At 34.9% G+C, this 20,550-nt stretch overlaps 1 protein-coding gene across 9 annotated transcripts in view; it reads left to right on the top strand.

Annotated features, from left to right (window-relative positions):
* LOC120416960 (microtubule-associated protein Jupiter) overlaps window positions 1-20,304 on the top strand; it is a 267,822-nt gene extending 247,518 nt beyond the window's left edge. For 6 of the 9 annotated variants that reach the window (XM_039578873.2, XM_052709816.1, XM_039578871.2 and 3 more), the window contains 5 exons: window positions 4,169-4,507; window positions 8,103-8,120; window positions 13,918-14,223; window positions 14,404-14,553; window positions 18,254-20,304. In XM_039578873.2, coding sequence (XP_039434807.1) covers window positions 4,169-4,507; window positions 8,103-8,120; window positions 13,918-14,223; window positions 14,404-14,553; window positions 18,254-18,399 — 959 coding nt within the window. In that variant the 3' untranslated portion in view covers window positions 18,400-20,304. The remainder of the gene's footprint in view (window positions 1-4,168; window positions 4,508-8,102; window positions 8,121-13,917; window positions 14,224-14,403; window positions 14,554-18,253) is intronic. The other 3 variants (XM_039578877.2, XM_039578874.2, XM_039578879.2) reach the window with 3 other exon arrangements.
* Window positions 20,305-20,550: the final 246 nt, after the last annotated feature.

Raw genomic sequence — 20,550 nt, 5'->3', positions numbered from 1 at the left:
GTCTCAAGCCGTTGCGAGATTGATCTCGGCTTGTTTTGGGGTCTTGGGAGCTACACAGCTAGAGACGGGCTTATTATTATGTTGTTGTGATCGTTTGAACCGACCATAAATGACAAATTGAATTGGGAACGGTGGGTTTATGTGCTCGCTATCGTGACAGTTGATCACAGAGTCTCGATTAGGAAATAAATTACCCAGGAAATTTGTCGTTGTTTGAGATAACGAGAAAGCTCTTAAAAATATTCAAAGGGAGTTTAATCCGGTTGAAGATATGGCTAATATAAAAAAGAAATATATTTTTTATATGTTTACACATCCTGGATAGCTGATAACTATTAATCCCACTTGCACATTCAAAAAAAAAAGGAATGCCAAATTAATTGATTTTCTCATGGATTTAGCTTTTGGAAAATGAGTATCACGAGAATGGATTTTCTGATTGATTTTTCATCGGCCAAGTTATATGTTATAATTAGAACTACAGTTCAGACTCGATTATCCGAAGCCTCGATTATCCGAAGTTTCGATTACCCGAAGTTAAATTATCCGAAGGTTTGTATGGGACTTCGGATAATCGAATCACGAACAAAAAGAATTGTGTCGTATTTTTGTATTTTATTATTTAAAAACATCAAATTCGAGTTCTACGACCCCATTTAAGTCAAATTTGAATGGTTGAATGTCTGTAAAAATTTTTTTTTCTCAATATTTCATTTAAAAATGAAAAATTCAGAATCACTTTAGAGTAGTTGTTTGATTTTTGTTCCTTCTTTGATATGATTTTTAGCAGACAAAAAGTTCATTTTTGAGCGGACTAAATAGAGACGGACGGACGGACGATAGTTTTGAAGATGTACAAAAAACATCATTATTTGTGTAATTGAATTCTATATCGAAAAGTAGTTCTGTAAAATTTTGATCAAGTGCAACGTTTTCAGTTCTATTAGTTTAGGGTTAAATTATTTAACAAAATGTTTTTTTTTTTAATTTAAAAAAGTGTCCATTCATTTTCAATGTTAATGCTTGAAATTTTCTCAAATTTAAAAATATACTTTCAGATTTTTGCAGCCGCGACTTCCATTGCATTAGGGCCAAAGAATATGATTTAAGCCCTTTTGAAATGTAAGTCGTGCTTTAAAAACCTGAAAATATTGTTTGCATAGAAGCAAATTGTAGAGAGTTTTTTTTCAGATTTTCAAATGCACATTTTTTCAAGGGTTGACAAGAATGGACACATTTTTTTTTAATTGAAAAAAAAGTTGAATAAATTAACCTAAAAAATGACTATATCTAAAAAACCGTGTAAAAATTTACAAAAGGTACTTTTCGTTTTACAATTCAACTTTACATCTAGAAATAATTTTTTGATTTTGTTTGTGTGAATTTTCGGAACATTCCAATAACCACGTTTTAAAAAAAAAATCATAACTTGGTGAAAGGTTGGCATTTTTTGTCTACTAAAACAAATCCAAAAATGAAAAAAATTTCAACTTTTTTTTGTATTAAGTGAGTTATTTTTTGAAAGTTTATTTTTCTGAATAGTCCTGGAACATAACCTACAACTTTGCTGAAGACACCAAATCGTTCAGAAAATGCCTTCTCGAGATACAGATTTTCGAATGTTTTCACAGCACTTTTCTATGGACATCCCCCAAAATTGTATGAAGATTTGCATGAAGTAACTTTTGATGCAAAATGCAAATGCTTGCCTCCCTAGCTTCATGTTGTCTCAGAATTTGCAAAAAAAAAGTTCCAGCTGTCAAACTGTTTATGCGCCCTTTGCAAAAGTTGCTGCATATGTGAGTTATTGACACTCTGGCAGTGTTCGAATTTGAGCGAGAAGAAGGAAAGCATTGCTCGCTCGCGAACGAGGGAGAAAACTTGTAGTAATTTTCGCTTCTCGCTCGCGCTCGCATTTTCGTTCACGTTCTAGCTCTCGCCGCGAGCGCCTCGTGCTAGCCGTTCGTCCCAAGCTAGCAATAGCAATGCACAGTGGTCCAGATCGCAAAATTAAGTGGAAAATGGATTTTCCGAAAAATGGATAAGTTTTGGAGCTTTGGTGTCTTGAAAAGAGTTGTTGCATATGAAAAAGGGCAACTTTTGGTTTTGTTGAAAATTAAGGTGGTTCACGATTAGGGTGATTTTGGAAATCTAACTTTACAGGAATATTTTTGGGAATTTTTTCGTCTTCTAGAAAGTTGACGGGCTTGCCAATCCAAGCTACTTTGTCCAAGACACCAAAATTTTATCTCGTAATCTACGCCTTCTACGACCAAATTTATAGAAAGCATCTGAGCAAACCTTCAAAAATCAGTTTTTTTTAACGTGGCAATGAAAAAACTGATTTTTGAAGGTTTGCTCAGATGCTTCCTATAAATTTGGTCGTAGAAGGCGTAGATTACGAGATAAAATTTTGGTGTCTTGGACAAAGTTGCTTGGATTGGCAAGCCCGTCAACTTTCTACAAGACGAAAAAATTCCCTAAAATATTCCTGTAAAGTTAGATTTCCAAAATCACCCTAATCGTGAACCACCTTAATTTTCAACAAAACCAAAAGTTGCCCCTTTTCATATGCAACAACTCTTCTCAAGACACCAAAGCTCCAAAACTTATCCATTTTTCGGAAAATCCATTTTCCACTTAATTTTGCGATCTGGACCACTGTGCAATGTGTTTATCAGACTTATGAATGCGAGCTCGGCGATGGCATAGAGGTGTAACTTCGACCGCTGAGTTGTTTTTATTTTTGTGTTTCTAGCACGTCCTTCTTCTCGCTCGCGCGCAATTCTGGCTCGCGAGTGAAAGAGAGCACGGGCAATTGGTGAGTTTTTCTCGGCAGCTCAGAACTCGCGGCGAAATCTCGATAGAGAGCATTTATTTGCCGCGAGAGCGCGAGAATACCAACACTGTCTGGGCCAATTCTGAGGGCAGATTCAGATGCTACTTTGAAATGATCCAAATGATTTTTTTTTTTCAAAATTATGGCGCAATTCCCACTAACATGGACTTCGCACTAAATTATTGCTATCGATCGCACTATTGCGACTTGTCAAACTGCCTTGGAAAATTTTAAATTTCCTGAAAAATGATCAAAGCGAGCTGATGTTTTCTAGCTGTCAATCGCAGTTTTAAAGTGCGAATGTCCAGTTTGGTGGAAAATGCGACTGGAAAAGTAAATAAACAACTACCTGGTTGCCTAGTTTTTCCAATTCTTGTTGCCACAAGTGCGAGAGAAAAGTGCGGGCCAAATCCAAGTTACAGTGCAAGGATCAATATGTTAACTCAGAATTCTATAAGTGCTCCGAACATTTTTGTATTTTTTTTTTTCAAAAACGGCTTAGCATTTCTTCAATTTTTTTTTATGATTTTGAGAATTTCGTGTACAATTTTAAATGAATCGAATTAGTAATTTTAGATAAATCGGCATTCACATTTTTTTTACGGATTTTTTTTTCTCATGGTAAAAAGGTCAAACAACTGTGACGTTTGAAGGATGTCGGGTTCGAAAAATCCTCCTTTTTGAAAATTAAGTAAATTTTGAAATTGAGCAATTGGAAGTAAAGCATTCCATGAATCATAATTTATTTTAATGTATCCAACCCGGTGACATCGGACATCCAGGGGCTGAGAACGGCGCGAAACAACTTGTTTTCTATTTTTTTTTGTATGTTACAGATCGATAGAGCGTCGAAAATCGATGTTACTTTTTGACCATTCTCTGCTTCCGAATTTCATTCCAAAAAATCAATTCATCATTTTTTTTTTCAATATTCTAATCATTACATTAGGAAAATGTAATCATCATGCTTAGAATTATTATCTTTTTTTGTTTATTAAAAGCAAATTATTGCATGTATTGTTCCACTCAATTTTTCATTTTATTAAGTGTTGGTACTATGAAAGAAATAATTAAATATTTTTTATGTTAAATCATACCATAATTCAACTTCCAATAGTGTTTCGGACATGTTTACTTCAATCTCTTCAATGCGTAGTACTCAAACCTTTTTGTTCTGAGCTGTTCGAATGTAGTATTGTTCTCTTCTCTTAATTTCGCCATACCATTTCACATCTTCACCGTTACAGCGCATGAAGACCTGTAATCCTAGCTCAACAGCAATCCGGCCCAGCATTCTAATCAAACCTCCCTCCCAAAATTTTCCCGCAGGTGAAACCCCACGCCGCGCCGCCAACGGCCAGGACTCGCACAACCGCCTGTTCGGTGAGGTTGACCGCCCGTACACGCCGGCCAAGAACCACATGAAGAGCAACCTGCCGATCGGCGCCGGTGGCGGTGACCAGCCCGACTCGAACGGCAAGTCGTCGGTGACCAATGGGCACTCGAACGGACACTCGGCGGCCAAGACCAACGGACACCAGAACGGAAACGGCAACCACGCCAACGGACACTCGAACGGACACAGCAACGGTACTTCTTCTTCCTCCACGAATGGCCACAGCAACGGTACTTCCTCGGCGGCACCATCCCAGAACGGATCCACTCACAGTGAGTTTTTTTTTTCCACGCGGGGTTTTTTCGGTTTTCTGCTTGGTTTGACGTTTTTTTAGGTTTTGATTTAGTTCAAGTTAGTCGTAATTAGGGTTTGAAGAGTTTTTCTCGAGGTTTCGTGTGATCATTTCGCCGCGGGAACAGATTGACCGGGAGTCGATCCAAGCTAGAATGCTTCTGGTTTGAGCCGAGAACACGAAGAGCACACGATAATTATTATTTCTTACACTAACATCAATTTGTCTCGCATGCCTGGGTGTAATTTTATATCAATTTCCTAGTATCTCTCTCCGTCTTGGTGGATTCTTCGGCGGCGGTGTTGACGACGATCCGATTCGACGACCCCCGGAGGAGCGCTGGTGACACGAACGAGGCACCGTTCGACATGACTTTGGCTCTGGGTTTTTTGCGCTCAACTTTTTTTAGGCTCGAAGACTTGGTAGACTTCATAAATCCGCCAATCCCAGGGCGAGCTTGTTTCTTAATGAAATAAATGTTGCGCGGTATCTCTCCCGTGTGCTGCAGGTCTGTCGTTCCTGTCGGGAAGAGATAGATCACTATCGTGTAAGCCACCTGGACCCTGGGACAGGGTGGTCACTCGGTTGCGGAAATCGGTGAAACGAGGGAATATCAAGAAATATCATACAAAGTATTTGAAATCAATAGTGACTAGTTTGAACCTATCCTGAAAATTTGAGCTTTTCAGAACATAAATGAGTGCTTTAAGCTTAGTACGGAGATCGAAAAGAAAAGTTGATAGTTCGGTTAAAGCAAGTTAATAAACCAAAAATGGAAGCATTTAAAAAAAATTAAAATATGCATTGAAAAAAACCAAAAACAAAAATTCTGAAATTTTTAAATTCTAGATTAAATATTAAAAAATACTAAATTTGTAAATTAAAAAAAAACCTCTAATTATAAAATTTTCATGTTACAAAAAATAAGACATTTTTTGAGTCATATTTTAGGTTAGAAACCCAAATTTTGAGAAAAACATAAATTTATGGATTGATGGATTGGATCGGAAATTTTGACGAGGATTCGAACTTCGGACAGTAGAGTACAAACTGTTTAGAACTGATTTTGATATATCTTGCTTACTTTTTTAGAAGGTCGTATGTATATGGGAAGACCATGGCGCATTGGTTGTTTTTAAAAAGTTATCTAGATCTAAGTTTTTTTTTAATTTTAGGTTTTTTTTATATTTTGAAATAATTTAGATCTATTTCGAAGGTTATTTTTGCAATTTTTCCCTTCTCTGTCCAATTTGTTCTCCTTAGTACCAGTAAACTCTCTCCCCATTTTGAACAAATCAGCTGTTGAAAGGTAGTCCACATCTCAGCTCAGGATAACAACTGCACCAATGTAATTGTTAAAGCAACCTAATAAAATGAAACGAAATGAAAATAATTTAAATTTTTTGTACTCTGTACTTTTTTGAACTTTTGAATTCTTGAATTTTTATACTTTAGAATTTCAGATTTTTTTAGAATATTTGAATTTTTGATTTTCATACTTGGCCGTTGCAAATATTTTTTGAAATTTATGCCAAAAAAAACTAAAAAAATTAAAAATTGAATTTACGAGCCATAATTTCAAGATTTGAATGAAAAATGTGTTTAAAATGCATTATACATCTGTCCAGTTTTTTTTTGCAATCATTGGTTTCCAAAATACCCTTTTGATTTATATCTGGTTTTTAAGTTTTATTTAATTGTAAATTTTTAAATTTCTAAAACTTTGAATTTTAGATTTTTGTTTCAAATGATTGAATTTTTTTGATTTTCATATATTCCAAATTTTAGATTTTAGAATTCAAGAATTTTTGAATTTGTAATCTTTCAAGTTTTTTAATTTGAAATTTTATTTTTTTAAGATTTTCATTATTTTAGATTTTTAGTTTTGAATCAATGATTTTTAGATTTTTGTTTTTTTTTTCTATGCTTCTGAAACTGATTTTATTTTTTAAATGCGTATATATTTTCATTATTTTTCAATCCTTCATTTCTTATTTTTAAATTGCTTTTTTTTATTTTTTTTTTTTGCAAAAAAAATATTTTTTTAATTAAGAAATGTAAGAATTCATGAATTGAGGAATGCAATAATTTTATAATTGAAGGTTTTTTTTATTTACAAATTTAAAGTTTATTAAATATTAATTAAAGATCTTTAAAATTTCAGAATATTTGTTTTTGTTTTTTTTTTAATTCTAAGTCAAATTTTCATGTATTTTTAATTTTAAGTCAAATTTTCATGTATTTTAAATCAAAAAATGTTGAAAAGTGTTACTTTTCGAAACAAGTGCTGAAAAGTTCAACTTTTCAGCACCAATTTGAGTGCTGAAAAGTAGAACTTTTCAGCATTTATTTTGAAAAGTGTTGCTATTCGATTCTGTTAGTTTTGGTAAAGAAAAGTAGGCTATTTCGTCGTTCAAGAATGACAGGAAAAGTACATAGTTTCACGACGGAATTGCAAAAAGATCATTTTTGCAATTCCGTCGTGAAACTACTTTAATTTTCCTGCCATTCTTGAACTACGAAAAAGCCAATTGAATTTAAACAATTTTCAAAATAAGTGCTAAAAATTTTGACTTTTCAGTCCTGAAATGGATGCTAAAAAGTTCCCAGTATCCACGGGGGTTATGGATGGTCCCAAAAGGGAGTTTTTCAGAATTACAATAAACTCGATGCAAAACTTGATTTTTCCAGCACACGCCGCATTCAGCTAATTTCTTGATTGTTTAACAATTTTGATTTATTTTTCTTGGACCAAATAAAGCAAATAATAACACATTTCTAGTGGGAACCCTGATCCCCTGGACCATGAAGTGCACCGCAGGCGCGTTCCGATCAATGCTTTTTTGTGCGCGCTCGCGCGCTTCTCTGAGTGCCTAGATTGTGTGCGGTGGAAAGTGAGGTTATCTCTGGCCCGCAGTAATTATTCCATTCATCTGTTTGTCACGGTCGTGGAATATTGTTTGCGGCTTGTCATGCCATGATATCTTAGGGGAGAACCGGCTGGAATGCCGTAATTGATGTTCCGCTGAGGGGGGCGACGACTGCCAATTTCCTAGTCAAGAGGTGATATCAATTTCTGGGTGGAAATTCGATATCTACTTCGATCTAGATTGATTTTTGCCCGGGCAAAACAATGATCAACGAGATGACGACTTACAGCCTAGAACTGCCCTTGGATAGTAGGAGACGTTAGTGGAGACCATCCGGCCGTGACGGTGATCTTCAACTCGACGACGACGACGTTGACACGCGGAAGAACAATCTAGGTGACTCCTCCCATCCTTCGTGCGCGCGCGAAACCGGAGATTGAACTCGACGTCGACACCGACGGAGCACAAATTCTTCACAGTTCATGGATGGCACAAAAAGGCACCTTGAGCTCGGATCTCATCTCTGTGGCTCGCAACTTCTGGTTCTATTATCTGCTTGAGTTCTTGCTTGATTTCGCAGAAATCTTTTCTTATGGTTCGTTTTTTCCCACCGCACTTGTCTCCGTTCTGGGATTACCCCCTTTAGAATTGCCCTCCCTCAACCCTCACAGCGACTAACAAAAGTCAAACTCTAATTTCACGCAGACTTCCTGAGGAGATTAAGTAAGTGTACGAGGGCACTAGCGCCCGCAACGCGCAATCATCTCCTGCTTCATCCTCATCAAACGCATTAATCGCTGACTGACGTTGACTAATTTGACGGACGCGGACCCCTTCTCATTGCGGCTGTAAAATTCCTTGTGCTGATCGTCGCTGCTGTCTGCAACCTGCAACATGCAACATTTACACAATCACACACCGGTCATCCCCGTAATGAACACCCAGTTATCGATCCTCGTAAAACACACTTGATTGGTAGAGAACGCACACATCACCTAGAGAGACAGCTAAATTCACATGTGTTTTCGTGTAAAAATTGCGGCTGTTAGTTGAAGTTCTACTAATTGGTAACCGCAAATGACGTGACGTGATTAGCACTGATGAGTGAACGAATCGGACAGCATCATTCCATGTGTTTTGCAATTGGTCACGTGTGGCAAATCAGTATCAAAGTATCATTGAATATTTTTTCATGCTATTTTACATGCTATTACGCTTCATATGTAAGGGAGAGTGGGGAGACTTGATCCCCTTTTTTTGTATCGTACATAACTCTGTCAATTTCTCACAAAACTATGATCTTTTTGCATGAATTGAAAGCTTAAACATTCAACTATGTTTGGCTGATAAGGGTATTTCATCAGATAAACTCTTCGAATCATGCCAAGCGTTTTAAAAAAATATTTTAAACCTGCATTTTCAAAATGTTGGGGGTAACTTGATCCCCCTTTCAACATTTTGAAGAAATCTTAAGCAAAATGTTTCTTATTCATCCAAACTTTTAATTTTCTATAAGTCTATAAGAAATTGCTGTATCACATTAAACCTGTACGTTTGTGTTCAAAATATAACAAGTTTAGCATGCAAAATATTTAAAAACATCAAATTTTCTTTTTTAGACCAAAATTGAGCATGTTTACAAAAGCTGGTAATTTTTGTTTACAAAACTTTTGAAAAATGGTTCAAACTGCAGTAAGTCATATACAACTATACTGCCCATAATTGAAAATTCGGCTATTATGCCAAATCAAGTATTCCGAGAAAAACGCGTTTAAGTGTTTGTCACAAAATCTCCGTCAAGGCAATTTCCCATAAGAGTGGCATATTAGCCGTTTGGTTTTTCGCATCGGCAGCCGAGTCTAAACACTATTTCAGTGAAATTCAAGTTCCAGGAGATGTGTTGGAACATCCTCTACCACCTGGAGCTGATATCTCGTTTTTGCCAAAAGTGGATATTAGCCGTTTTTTCAATGGTGGGCAGTATACTAAAGAAAACTATGTACGAAAACCCAGCCCAATTATTTAATCTTGAGGCTGATTCCAGTGACTGTAAAAATTCAGGGATCAAGTCTCCCTAAACGCACTTTTTTAAACAATTGATTGTAAAAATAGTTTGACGATAAATTTAAAGTCAAATGCGTAAGGGTTTTGGAGTTGATATGTTTGTCAAACAATTCATGTATAAAAAATATTTTTTTGAATAATTTTTGAGTGTTTTCTATACTTATCAAAACAAAGAAAAAAGATCTCTTGGAAGTTTTTTGCAGCACTTCTTAGAAAAATGTGTGTAACTCAATCTAAACATTTTTTAATTTTTTTCTTTGTTTTCTACCATGAGTTTTAGTCCATTTCGCACAACTTTCTAGAACAAAGCTAATTGTTTTACCCACATGCTGACGAGATACAGGCTTGGGATCAAGTGTCCCCGGGGATCAAGTCTCCCCACTCTCCCCTACTTTAAAGAAAAAAAAAAAAGGTTCAGAAACTTGAAAATTTTCATATCAAGGTTCAAGGATTCATTTTTTTTGCTGATTCTCGCTATTTAAACTAATTATATTGCAAAATTTTTGGTCGAAACTTGCTTGTGTCCCTTTTATTTTGTTTGATAAAACTTTTTTTTTAAATTAAGTCACTAGCCTGAATGATTTTTTCAAGGTTATAAACAAAAAAATAGTAAGAAATATTAAAAGTTGTATTACACTCCAAACTCTATTATGCAGAGTCTTCGCTAAAATTTCGGTTCTCTGTCTTGCTATGGGATAAGTTATCCAAGGTGAATGGATTGTTTAGAATATTCATTTGGAAAGTCAAAGAAAAGCAATTCTCAGATTTCGGTCATTCGATTTTTTTTTGTATTTTTCAATCCGACTGAAACTTTTTTGGTGCCTTCGGTATGCCCAAAGAAACCATTTTGCATCATTATTTTGTACACAGCAAATAATCCGATGGTAAAATCGCATGCAAAAGCATGCACATCACCTTCGTCAAAATAAACACTTAATATTACACACTGTATGTACATTTTTTGCAAACACAAAAAAAAGTTGCAACCGACGGGATTCAAACCCAGCACTAATAGTAAGGACTGGCGCCTTAGCCCACTCGGCCAACAGACCGATGAAAAGCTGTAAGGATAAACGCATGTATGAGCTTGACATCCGGTCAAGTAGGTTTCCCATACTGATGGGCTACATATTTCAGGGTGTAAAATCACATAAAATTGTATAAAATAATGCAATATTTATTTTACACCCAGGCCTTTTACACGCAGCTGGATTACTACTTTTTAGCTGTGTATCTTTTGAAGGAATATTTTGATCGATTGGTGTCTTCGGCAAAGTTGTAGGTATGGATTTTGACTACACTGAAGAAAAATGATACAAGGTAAAAAAAAATGGTGATTTTTTATTTAAAATTTTTGTCACTAAAGCATGATTTGCAAAAAAACATTTTTTTTATTTTTTTATAGGGTACATAAAATGCCAACTTTTCAGAAATTTCCAGTTTCTGCAAAAAATCTTTGACCGAGTTATGAATTTTTGAATCAATACCGATTTGTTTAAAAAATCGAAATATAGGTCGCAAAAATTTGTCAACTTCATTTTTGATGTAAAATCGAATTTTCAATCCAAAAATACAATAGTGAAATTTTGATAAAGTGCACCGTTTTCAAGTTATAGCCATTTTAGGTAGTTTTTTTTTTTAATACTCGTATAGTTATTCATTTTTTAAATTTGTGTCCATATTTGCCCAAAAATTGCAAAACGGCTTCTTTGGGCATACCGAAGGCACCAAAAAAGTTTCAGTCGGATTAAAAAATACAAAAATTATAACTAAAAGAAAAAGATCGATTTCGAAGAGAATTGCTCACCTGGTTGATGTTTACCCTCAAATGGATTCAGTTTAGTTTTTATTTTTAACAGTTTTGAAAGTGTCACACACAGTAAAGAAAATCATGGTAATTTTACATCTGGGAAGGGTTCATGTTTTATGTCAGAAAAAAATCAGTAATTTTACCACTGAAAATGTGTAATTTTACCTCTTTTCTGGTGTATTGTAACTTTTCAGGCTAAATCGAGCTAAAATCACATCATAAAAGAGGTAATATTCAACCTTCTAAATTTACTCATTATTTTTTACTGTGCAGCTGATCCTGAGATCGCGCATTTGTCAAAGAAGTTGATGAAATAGGAACATTTAAAACAGGCCTGCCCAACGTCCGGCCCGCGGGCCGGATCAAGCCCGTGAAGCCATTTCATCCGACCCGGATGGCTTTTCAAAATAGTTCTATGACCGGCCGTTAAGGCTCCTCATTAAAATTTCTTAAAGTTTTGGCTGATTTTACTTCTAATTAAATTATTACTTTTTGAGGATTTTGATTAACATTGATTTTTTCATAAATAGATAAGCAAAAATATTTTTTTTTCAGAACAACTTTTCAGTGATAAAGTTTTGCCGGAAAAAAAGCTTTTTTTTAAGACTTAAAAAATATCTCAAAATGAGTTAAAACATCAAAGAGCAAAAAAACAATATTTTCATAAACTTCAATAATTCTAAGAAATACGAAGAGTTATTGACGTGTCTTTAGAATCATCAAGCGTAAAACATTTCAATTTTGTAAAAAGGTGCACTACAACGTAAAAATAGTTTTTATTTGTAAAGAAGATTTTAATTCAAATTTCATTTCAATAAATTTTATCTTGTATCGTTGATTTTTTAAACTGAAAAAAAAACTTGCAATGTAAATGTTTTTTTTAGTTAATGATAGAAGAGTATTTAACTATGAAACTTTTTTGGTGCCTTCGGTATGCCCAAAGAAGCCATTTTGCATCATTAGTTTGTCCATATAATTTCCATACAAATTTGATAGCTGGCCATACAAAAATGATGCATGAAAATTCAAAAATCTGTACCTTTTGAAGGAATTTTTTGATCGATTTGGTGTCTTGTGCAAAGTTGTAGTTATGGATATCGACTACACTGAAAAAAAATGATGCACGGTCAAAAAAATTTGGTGATTTTTTATTTAACTTTTTGCAATTCCGTCGTGAAACTACTTACTTTTCCTGTCATTCTTGAACGACAAAATAGCCTACTTTTCTGTACCAAAAATAACAGAATCGAATAGCAACACTTTTCAAAATAAGTGCTGAAAAGTTCTACTTTTCAGCACTCAAATGTATGCTGAAAAGTTGAACTTTTTAGCACTTGTTTCGAAAAGTAACACTTTTCAACATTTTTTTGATTTAAACGATTTATTGACAAAATACATGAAAATTTGACATAAAATTTCACTCAGTGTGTGTTTTTTGGAATTGCAAAAAATGTTGTATGGAACTCGTTGCAAAACTTGATTTTTCAGCACTCTTCGTATTTAACCAACTCGGTGAACCTCGTTGGATAAATGTACGACTCGTGCTGAAAAAATCCTCTTTTTGCAACTTGTTGCATAAACTACTATTTTGTCACTAAAACTTGATTTGCAAAAAAACACTATTTTTAATTTTTTTTATATGTTTTAGAGGACATCAAATGCCAACTTTTCAGAAATTTCCAGGTTGTGCAAAAAATCTTTGAGCGAGTTATGAATTTTTGAATCAATACTAATTTTTTGAAAAATCGAAAAATTGGTCGCAAATCGATCAAAAAATTCCTTCAAAAGGTACAGATTTTTGAATTTTCATGCATCATTTTTGTATGGCCAGCTATCAAATTTGTATGGAAATTATATGGACAAACTAATGATGCAAAATGGCTTCTTTGGGCATACCGAAGGCACCAAAAAAATTTCAGTCGGATTAAAAAATACAAAAAAAATCGAATGACCGAAATCTGAGAGAATTGCTCTAAAGCAAAAAACCGAAAGTTGCAAAACCTTGAAACTTTCGTGTCATTGTTTCCAAACACAAAGTTTTTGATACTGATAGAGCCATAACAGAGTCATCAAAAGTATGATACAAGCATTAATCTAGTCAAACCACAAAGCCCAAAACTTTCCCGTTTGGATCAATTCCAACCTCACAAATCATTTCCAAAATTATGGCACCAAACGATAAACCCAGTCTGGGGCAGGGGTTCTAACGACCTTTTGAAGGCCGCACCCATCGAAACAATCCCACGTAGGCCAACCAACAAACACCCAAATCACGCCATTTTCCGTGACCTGAACAAATCAGTGTTTTCGGGCGGGCGACGTTTATCCTCGCCGGGGGAGTTATTTGCATGACTTCCAAACTGACTTTTTTTGTTGCTTCTGGCGATGATACTGAATCTGGAACTTTGGACTGATGTTGTCTCGATTCGAAACTGTTGCTGCACACTTAGTAGTAGGCTACCCACCACAATTCTTGCTCAGTAGAATTTTGAATTCGCGTTCCAAATGTCTCTAAACCGTTTTTGTTCTCTTCCCATCTTATTGCGCCTTGCCACGTGTGTTGTCCACACGTGTGTGTGTGACCCCACCCTTTGGATGTCCCCCCCGTTCCGAACACCACCCTTAAACAATACAAAAAAACGCAAGGTAACGAAGACGCGACTCCGACGGATTCCGCTCCGTACTCGTACCAGAACTTGGGTGGCCAGCAGACCACGGCGGCCGCAGGTCTCTCGTCGGCCTCGCTGTCCGGGCTGCTCGGGTCGCCGGCACGCCACCAGTTCTACCCGAGCGGGGAAGCGCTGAATCCGACGTACGCGTCCAACATTAATCTCTGCATCAGTGACGACATCATAATCAGTGTGACCGATCATGACGAAGAGACGGCGGCGACGACGACGACGACCAGTGATGCCAGCTACAACCAGCATCAGCTACAACTATTCAACACTAGTAATGGATTCAGTTGAGTTATGAAAAAGTCGAATTGAGATTTTGATTTTAAAAATAGTAACAAATCAATTCGGCTTTTTCGTACTAAACAAACTTACGCGCACCAGGACCTAACCCCTGCCCAGCACTACCTGTACATACCCACCCCCCGCAAAGAACTACTAACCCCCTCTCTTGCAGCGTCGTCACCCAAATCGACCTCGTCCGGTGGGTCCACCTCGACGCCCCGCTCGCCCCGATTTGCCCAGCGGAACCCGGTCACCGGCAACGGTGTCGAGGACTACGCCGACAAGCCGCGCAAGCCCAGCTCCCGGCGCGGAGGTAACCCAGGTTGGGCGCGGTTTTTTGTTTTGTTTTTTTCGTTCGTCTTTTGTGTCTTGTTTCGTTGTTGTTTTTGTGATTGTGTTGTGTTTTGATGTTTGTTGATTTTTTTTTCAAGTTGTTTGTGTGTTTGTTTGTTTGTTTTTACTAACATTGATATAATTAAAGATTGGTTCCAGGATAATTTGGAAATTCTTAGTTTTCCTGTCAGTTTATATTGTTCAAATGTATTTTTCGGAATTGTGAAAAATTGTGTATGTAACTTCTTGGAAAACTCATTTTTTCGGCACTCGCCAGATCCTCGTTAGAGAAATGTGAACATTCACCACCTACACCGGAAATGGCTTTTATTTTTTATTTTTTTATTGTGTTCAAACTTTGTGTGTCATTGGCTCGCTCATGCAAGGCTCCATACAATACTTAGATATTCGAAAATCTGTGTTTTTTAAAGGAATTTTCTGGAAAATTTGGTGTCTTCGGCAAAGATGTAGTTATTTTTCAGATTCAAAAAAAATAGGTACACGGAAAAAAATCCGATTTCTAAGGTAACTTTTTTTTTCACGAAAATTAAATTTCTCAAAAAAAAACAATGTTTGGCCCTTTTAAAATGCTAGTCTTGATTTAAAAAAATCCAAAATATTTTTTTCGAAGAGATCGGAAAATTTCACGAATTTTTCATGTATTAAAATTGAAAATCGGACCATTATTTGCTGACATATGGTCATTAGAAAATGGTGGGTGAGATTAAGAAAACTTCAATTTTATAGCAAATTTTCTGAACTTCTAAAAAAAAAAAAAAATTAAGAAATGGTAACTTTTGGTCACTATTTTTAAAAATCAAAAAACTGAAAATATTTCGCTAAAATCAAACTTTTGGGTGGCTATATCTTGAAAACGGAGCCCTTTATCAAAAAATCTGTAAAGTACTTTTCGATTGCAAATTCAATTTTGCATCAAAAATAATGTCAAACTTGTTTTTGCATGAAACTTCGATTTTTTCCAAAAATACTGTTTTTTAAAAAATTCATAACTCGGCGGCAGATTTTTTGACCATGTTTCTCTATGGCTCAAAAGTTGCGGATTTTTGTCCCTCAAAACTTATCAAAAAATCTCTAAAATCAAAAAATATGTATTTTGGAAAATTGAGTTTTAGTGAAAAACAAGTTGATAAAAAAAAATTCTGCAAATTTTTTTTCCGTGTACCTATTTTTTTCTCAAAAGTTCTCAACAATACCTACAACTTAATCAGAAAATTCACTCAAAAGTCACAGCTGTTTGAATATTGAGCAGTTTTCTACGAAATCGGTCTTTTTTCTTAAATTTTAACTTTTGTATTTTTTAATCCTACTGAAACTTTTTTGGTGCCTTCGGTATGCCCAAAGAAGCCATTTTGCATCATTAGTTTGTCCACATAATTTTCCATACAAATTTGGCAGCTGGCCATACAAAATGATGTATGAAAATTCAAAAATCTTTTGAATCTTTTGAAGGAATTTTTTGATCGATTTGGTGTCTTCGGTAATGTTGTAGGTATGGATATGGACTACACAAAAAATGATACACGGTAAAAGCAAATTTGGTGATTTTTTATTTAACTTTATGTCACTAAAACTTAATTTGATAAAAAACACTATTTTTATTTTTTTTATTTTTTGATATGTTTTGAAGGACATCAAATGCCAACTTTTCAGAAATTTCCAGGTTGTGCAAAAAATCTTTGAGCGAGTTATGAATTTTTGAATCAATATAGATTTTTTGAAAAAATCGAAAAATTTTGGTCGCAAAAATTTTTCAACTTCATTTTTTGATGTAAAATTAAATTTGTAATCAAAAAGTACTCAGGTGATAAAGTGCACCGTTTTCAAGTTAAATCCATTTTTAGGTGACTTTTTTGAAAATAGTCGCATTTTTTTTCATTTTTTTAAATTAGTGCACATGTTTGCCCACCCTTGAAAAAATATTTTTGAAAAGCTGAGAAAATTCTCCATATTTTGCATTTTTAAACTTTGTTGATACGACCCTTCGTTGCTGAGATATTGCCATGCAATGGTTTAAAAACAGGAAAATTGATGTTTTCTAAGTCCCACCCAAACAACACACCATTTTCTAATGTCGATATCTCAGCAACTAATGGTCCGATTTTCAATGTTATAGTATGAAACATTCGTAAAATTTTCCGATCTTTTCGAAAAAAATATTTTCAAAATTTTTAAACCAAGACTAACATTTTAAAAGGGCGTAATATTGAATGTTTGTTTTTGATTGCAAATTTGATTTTACATCGAAAAATGAAGTTAAAAAATTTTTGCGACCAATTTTGGATTTTTTGAAAAAATCAGTATTGATTCAGAAATTCCTAACTCGCTCAAAGATTTTTTGCACTACCTGGAAATTTCTGAAATTTTTGCAAATCAAGTTTTAGTGACAAAAAGTTAAATAAAAAATCACCAAATTTTTTTTTACCGTGTATCATTTTTTTCAGTGTAGTCCATATCCATGCCTACAACTTTGCCGAAGAAAAAAAAAATCAAAAAATTCCTTCAAAAGATACTGTTTTTTGAATTTTCATACATCATTTTTGTATGATCAGCTGCCAAATTTGTATGGAAAATTATGTGGACAAACTAATAATGCAAAATGGCTTCTTTGGGCATGCCGAAGGCACCAAAAAATTTTCAGTCGGATTAAAAAATACACAAAAAATCGAATGACCGAAATCTGAGAGAACTGCTCTATTTGCTTACCATTTTTGCATGGACAGCAGCCAAAATTGTATGGAGACTTGTATGGGTGAACCAATGACGCAAAATAGCTTTTTTGGTCATAGGGAAGGCCTCCACAAAGTTTAAGTTAAATCAAAAAATACAAAAAAATAAAAAATGGTCGAAATCGGCCGATTTCGTAGAGAGTTGCTCAAATGATTTTTGGAAAAATGAAGTTTTTGCGATAATCGATGAAAATTGCTATTTTTGTATTACCCTATTTCGCATAGGAGCACCCTCATCGCCAAACAAAAAAAAAATACGGGTCTTACTATTTTGGTCAAGGAACTCCCATGCCAAATTTGAGGCAAATCGGTGCATCTTTGATTTGGAGACTTTCCTGTTTGACGTGGAATTGCTGCTAAATAGTTTACAATCAATTTCACAAGTTCTTTCACGGAAAGTTTAAATTAGCAGAAAAATTTTTAAATTAGACAGAAAAAATTTATCCGATCTGTAAAAAAAATCAAAGACTAATGCACAAATTAACACTATACAGTAGTTAAGAATCAAGTTTTGAATTTTTCAATGATATTTTAAATCTTTGCTGCAAAAAATAGAATAAAAGTTTTCATTAGTCTTATATTAAACTAAAGTTGGATTTTTTGGAACAAAAAATAAGTGAGTGCAATATAATTCCATCAAGCATCTTATCAGTTCTTTGACGCATTTTCAACTGAAATCTAGATCTCTAGATCTCTAATTAGCATTATTGAATGTGAGCAAGCAGGATTCTCTGAAAAGTTTTGCAAAATAAATTGCTCAAAAGTGAAATAAACAAATTGAACAGCACGTTCAAAAGTATTTTTTTTCCAATTTTTCGAACAATTTCATTTCTAAGTTATAGTTTAGATAAGTTACGTATTTTGTTTCATGTTAATTATTGTTTTTCTGTACTTTGACTCAACTAATGTGCATTTTCCCTCCCTCCTTCCCCCACTTTACAGAGAACGGCAACCCGGTGACCGGCGAAGGCTACAAATCTGGCGGTGCAGCGGAGATCAACACGACCATCCCGTCGCTGAACGGCAGCGGCCACGTCATCAACAAGAACCGCATCCCCCCGGGCGGTTTCTCGTCGGGACTGTGGTAAACGGACCATCCGACACAGGCACATTTGACGAGAGAGAGAGAGAGAGCAGAAGAAGAAGCAGAAGCCAATCCAATAACTCCAGAAACATTCACTCACCGGCCGCCCGTTTGAAAGAAAGACAAAAATGTCCGGCTGTTTGCCCGGACACACACACGTCCATCCGAAACCGAAACTTTGTCAATGCAAATGCAGCACATCATCATTTGTAGAAAAAAGACCGATTTTTGTTCCGGTTGTGTATAATGTGTGTATAATGCTATTATTCTCAAAACAACACACAAAATTACACACGTGAATGCGCGCAGTGCAGTAGATGCATTTGGGCAACCAAGAGAGACAAAAATTAAATAATGTAAGACGCGTTAACGAAAAAAAAAGAATTACCTTTTTCTGTGTAGAATAGAGGAACAATAAAAAGCAAAAATAAAAGCAGACATATGTAAAACAATGCTTTCTCCCTTGGGGAAAGTAAATCTCTTTAGATTCCTGTTTGAATTTTTGGGAGATTGCCGAGAGAAATTCTGAAGTAAATAAAAATGTTGAAAACGAAACACACTCGAGCAAGAGAAACGATAAGAAAAAGATGTAAGAAGAAACGAAAATCTTGATGAAACGCAAGCAAATATATTTATCGGACTGTTTGCGGTTACGAGCAAGTATTTACTGACGAGCAACACCACTATTAACAGGAGCAAAACGCCGAAGTCGATGTCGAGTGAAGGCGAGAACACATCAAATCAAACTTATTAACAATGTTGAGAGTAATTAATTAACTTATCACGTACACACACAATTACTACAGCAAAATCAACATAAAAAAACACACACACACGTACATATTTAGAGTGCATCCGATTGAGGATTAAATTATTACTAATCGATAAACAATCGTGCATAGTTGCTGAGCGGGGAGAGAGAGTCAACAGTTGAAAAGCAAACACAACCATATATTCGTTTTCCAAAACCATTTATTTTCCAGTGTTTGTGAGATTGTGACCCAACTCACTCAACCGTGTAGTATTTGGCCTCCCAGCAGCGTTTTGAGTGTCTTTTTTTCGTGCCCATCATCGTATACGTATATTTGCTTGAGATCGATCTGTGAAACCGTAATTTTGATTAAATTAATCAGGAAAGCCTAAATTGAGTACGCGATCACAAATCTACTCTTTCTATATGTATTTTTTTTTTGTTTTTGCTTGCTATCAGTTTATTACCCACATTTATATCAGAAACCATTTACGCATATACTCGTCATATAAAAATATTGTATTTGTACACACGACTCCGGAATGGTTACGAATGCAGCAAGGCCGCAGAAAACAGAACTTCTTTCCAACTCTCTTTAATTTCCCCCCAAAACTTTCGCCCTCTTATCACCCCTATTTTTCATTTGATGATTTTTATAAAATTATTAAATACTGTCCTTTTTCACGATCTGTCTCCGAGAAGAAAAAAATGTGTAGAAGTGATTCAAAATTACCCCGAAAAAACTGATTGAAAGTGGCCTCAAAAACTAAGAATGAAGTAGTTTAGTGTAGTTTCGAACAAAAGTATCCCCACTTATCTGTTGTGCGAAAAGAGATCAAGAAAAAGTGGAGCGCGAGTCAAAATTGATTGTGAAGGTTGGAAAGGAGGACCGAAAAGAATTTACGGATACACAACAGAGAGAGAGAGAAAGAGAGCGCGAGAGAGCGAGAAAATAATAGCGATGTCGATACATTCTATATATTTCCATTACACTTTGAAACATATAATGAAAAAAAAAAAGAATATGATAAGGAAAAATCAAAACCAGCAAGTGAATGCAAAGTAAAAAGAAAACAGAAAACAACAGCGCATCTTGATTATTTGTACTTGATTAAAATTCACTTCTTTCATTTGTAATAATAAATTTTAATTTAATAATCAGATTTGTTTTTGTCCATACACCCGAAAATGCCCTCAAAGCCAATTATAGCTTTAAAAAAAAGTATTTCAGGAATTTATTTAATTGCTTGTTTTAAATTGTAAATGTGATACAATTAAATCTTAATTTTTCAATTCTTCAGCTTTTACATTTCTAGTTCTACCATTTTTCAATTTTCAAATTTATCAATTCTTCAATTTCTAAATTTGTCAAAAAAAATCATTTTCTTCAGTACTTCATTGCTT

The sequence above is a fragment of the Culex pipiens genome, chromosome 3, assembly GCF_016801865.2.
Source record: "Culex pipiens pallens isolate TS chromosome 3, TS_CPP_V2, whole genome shotgun sequence".
NCBI lineage: Eukaryota > Metazoa > Arthropoda > Insecta > Diptera > Culicidae > Culex > Culex pipiens.
The sequence above is the reverse complement of the archived record's forward strand: the minus strand, read 5'-3'. Positions and strand labels throughout refer to the sequence as shown.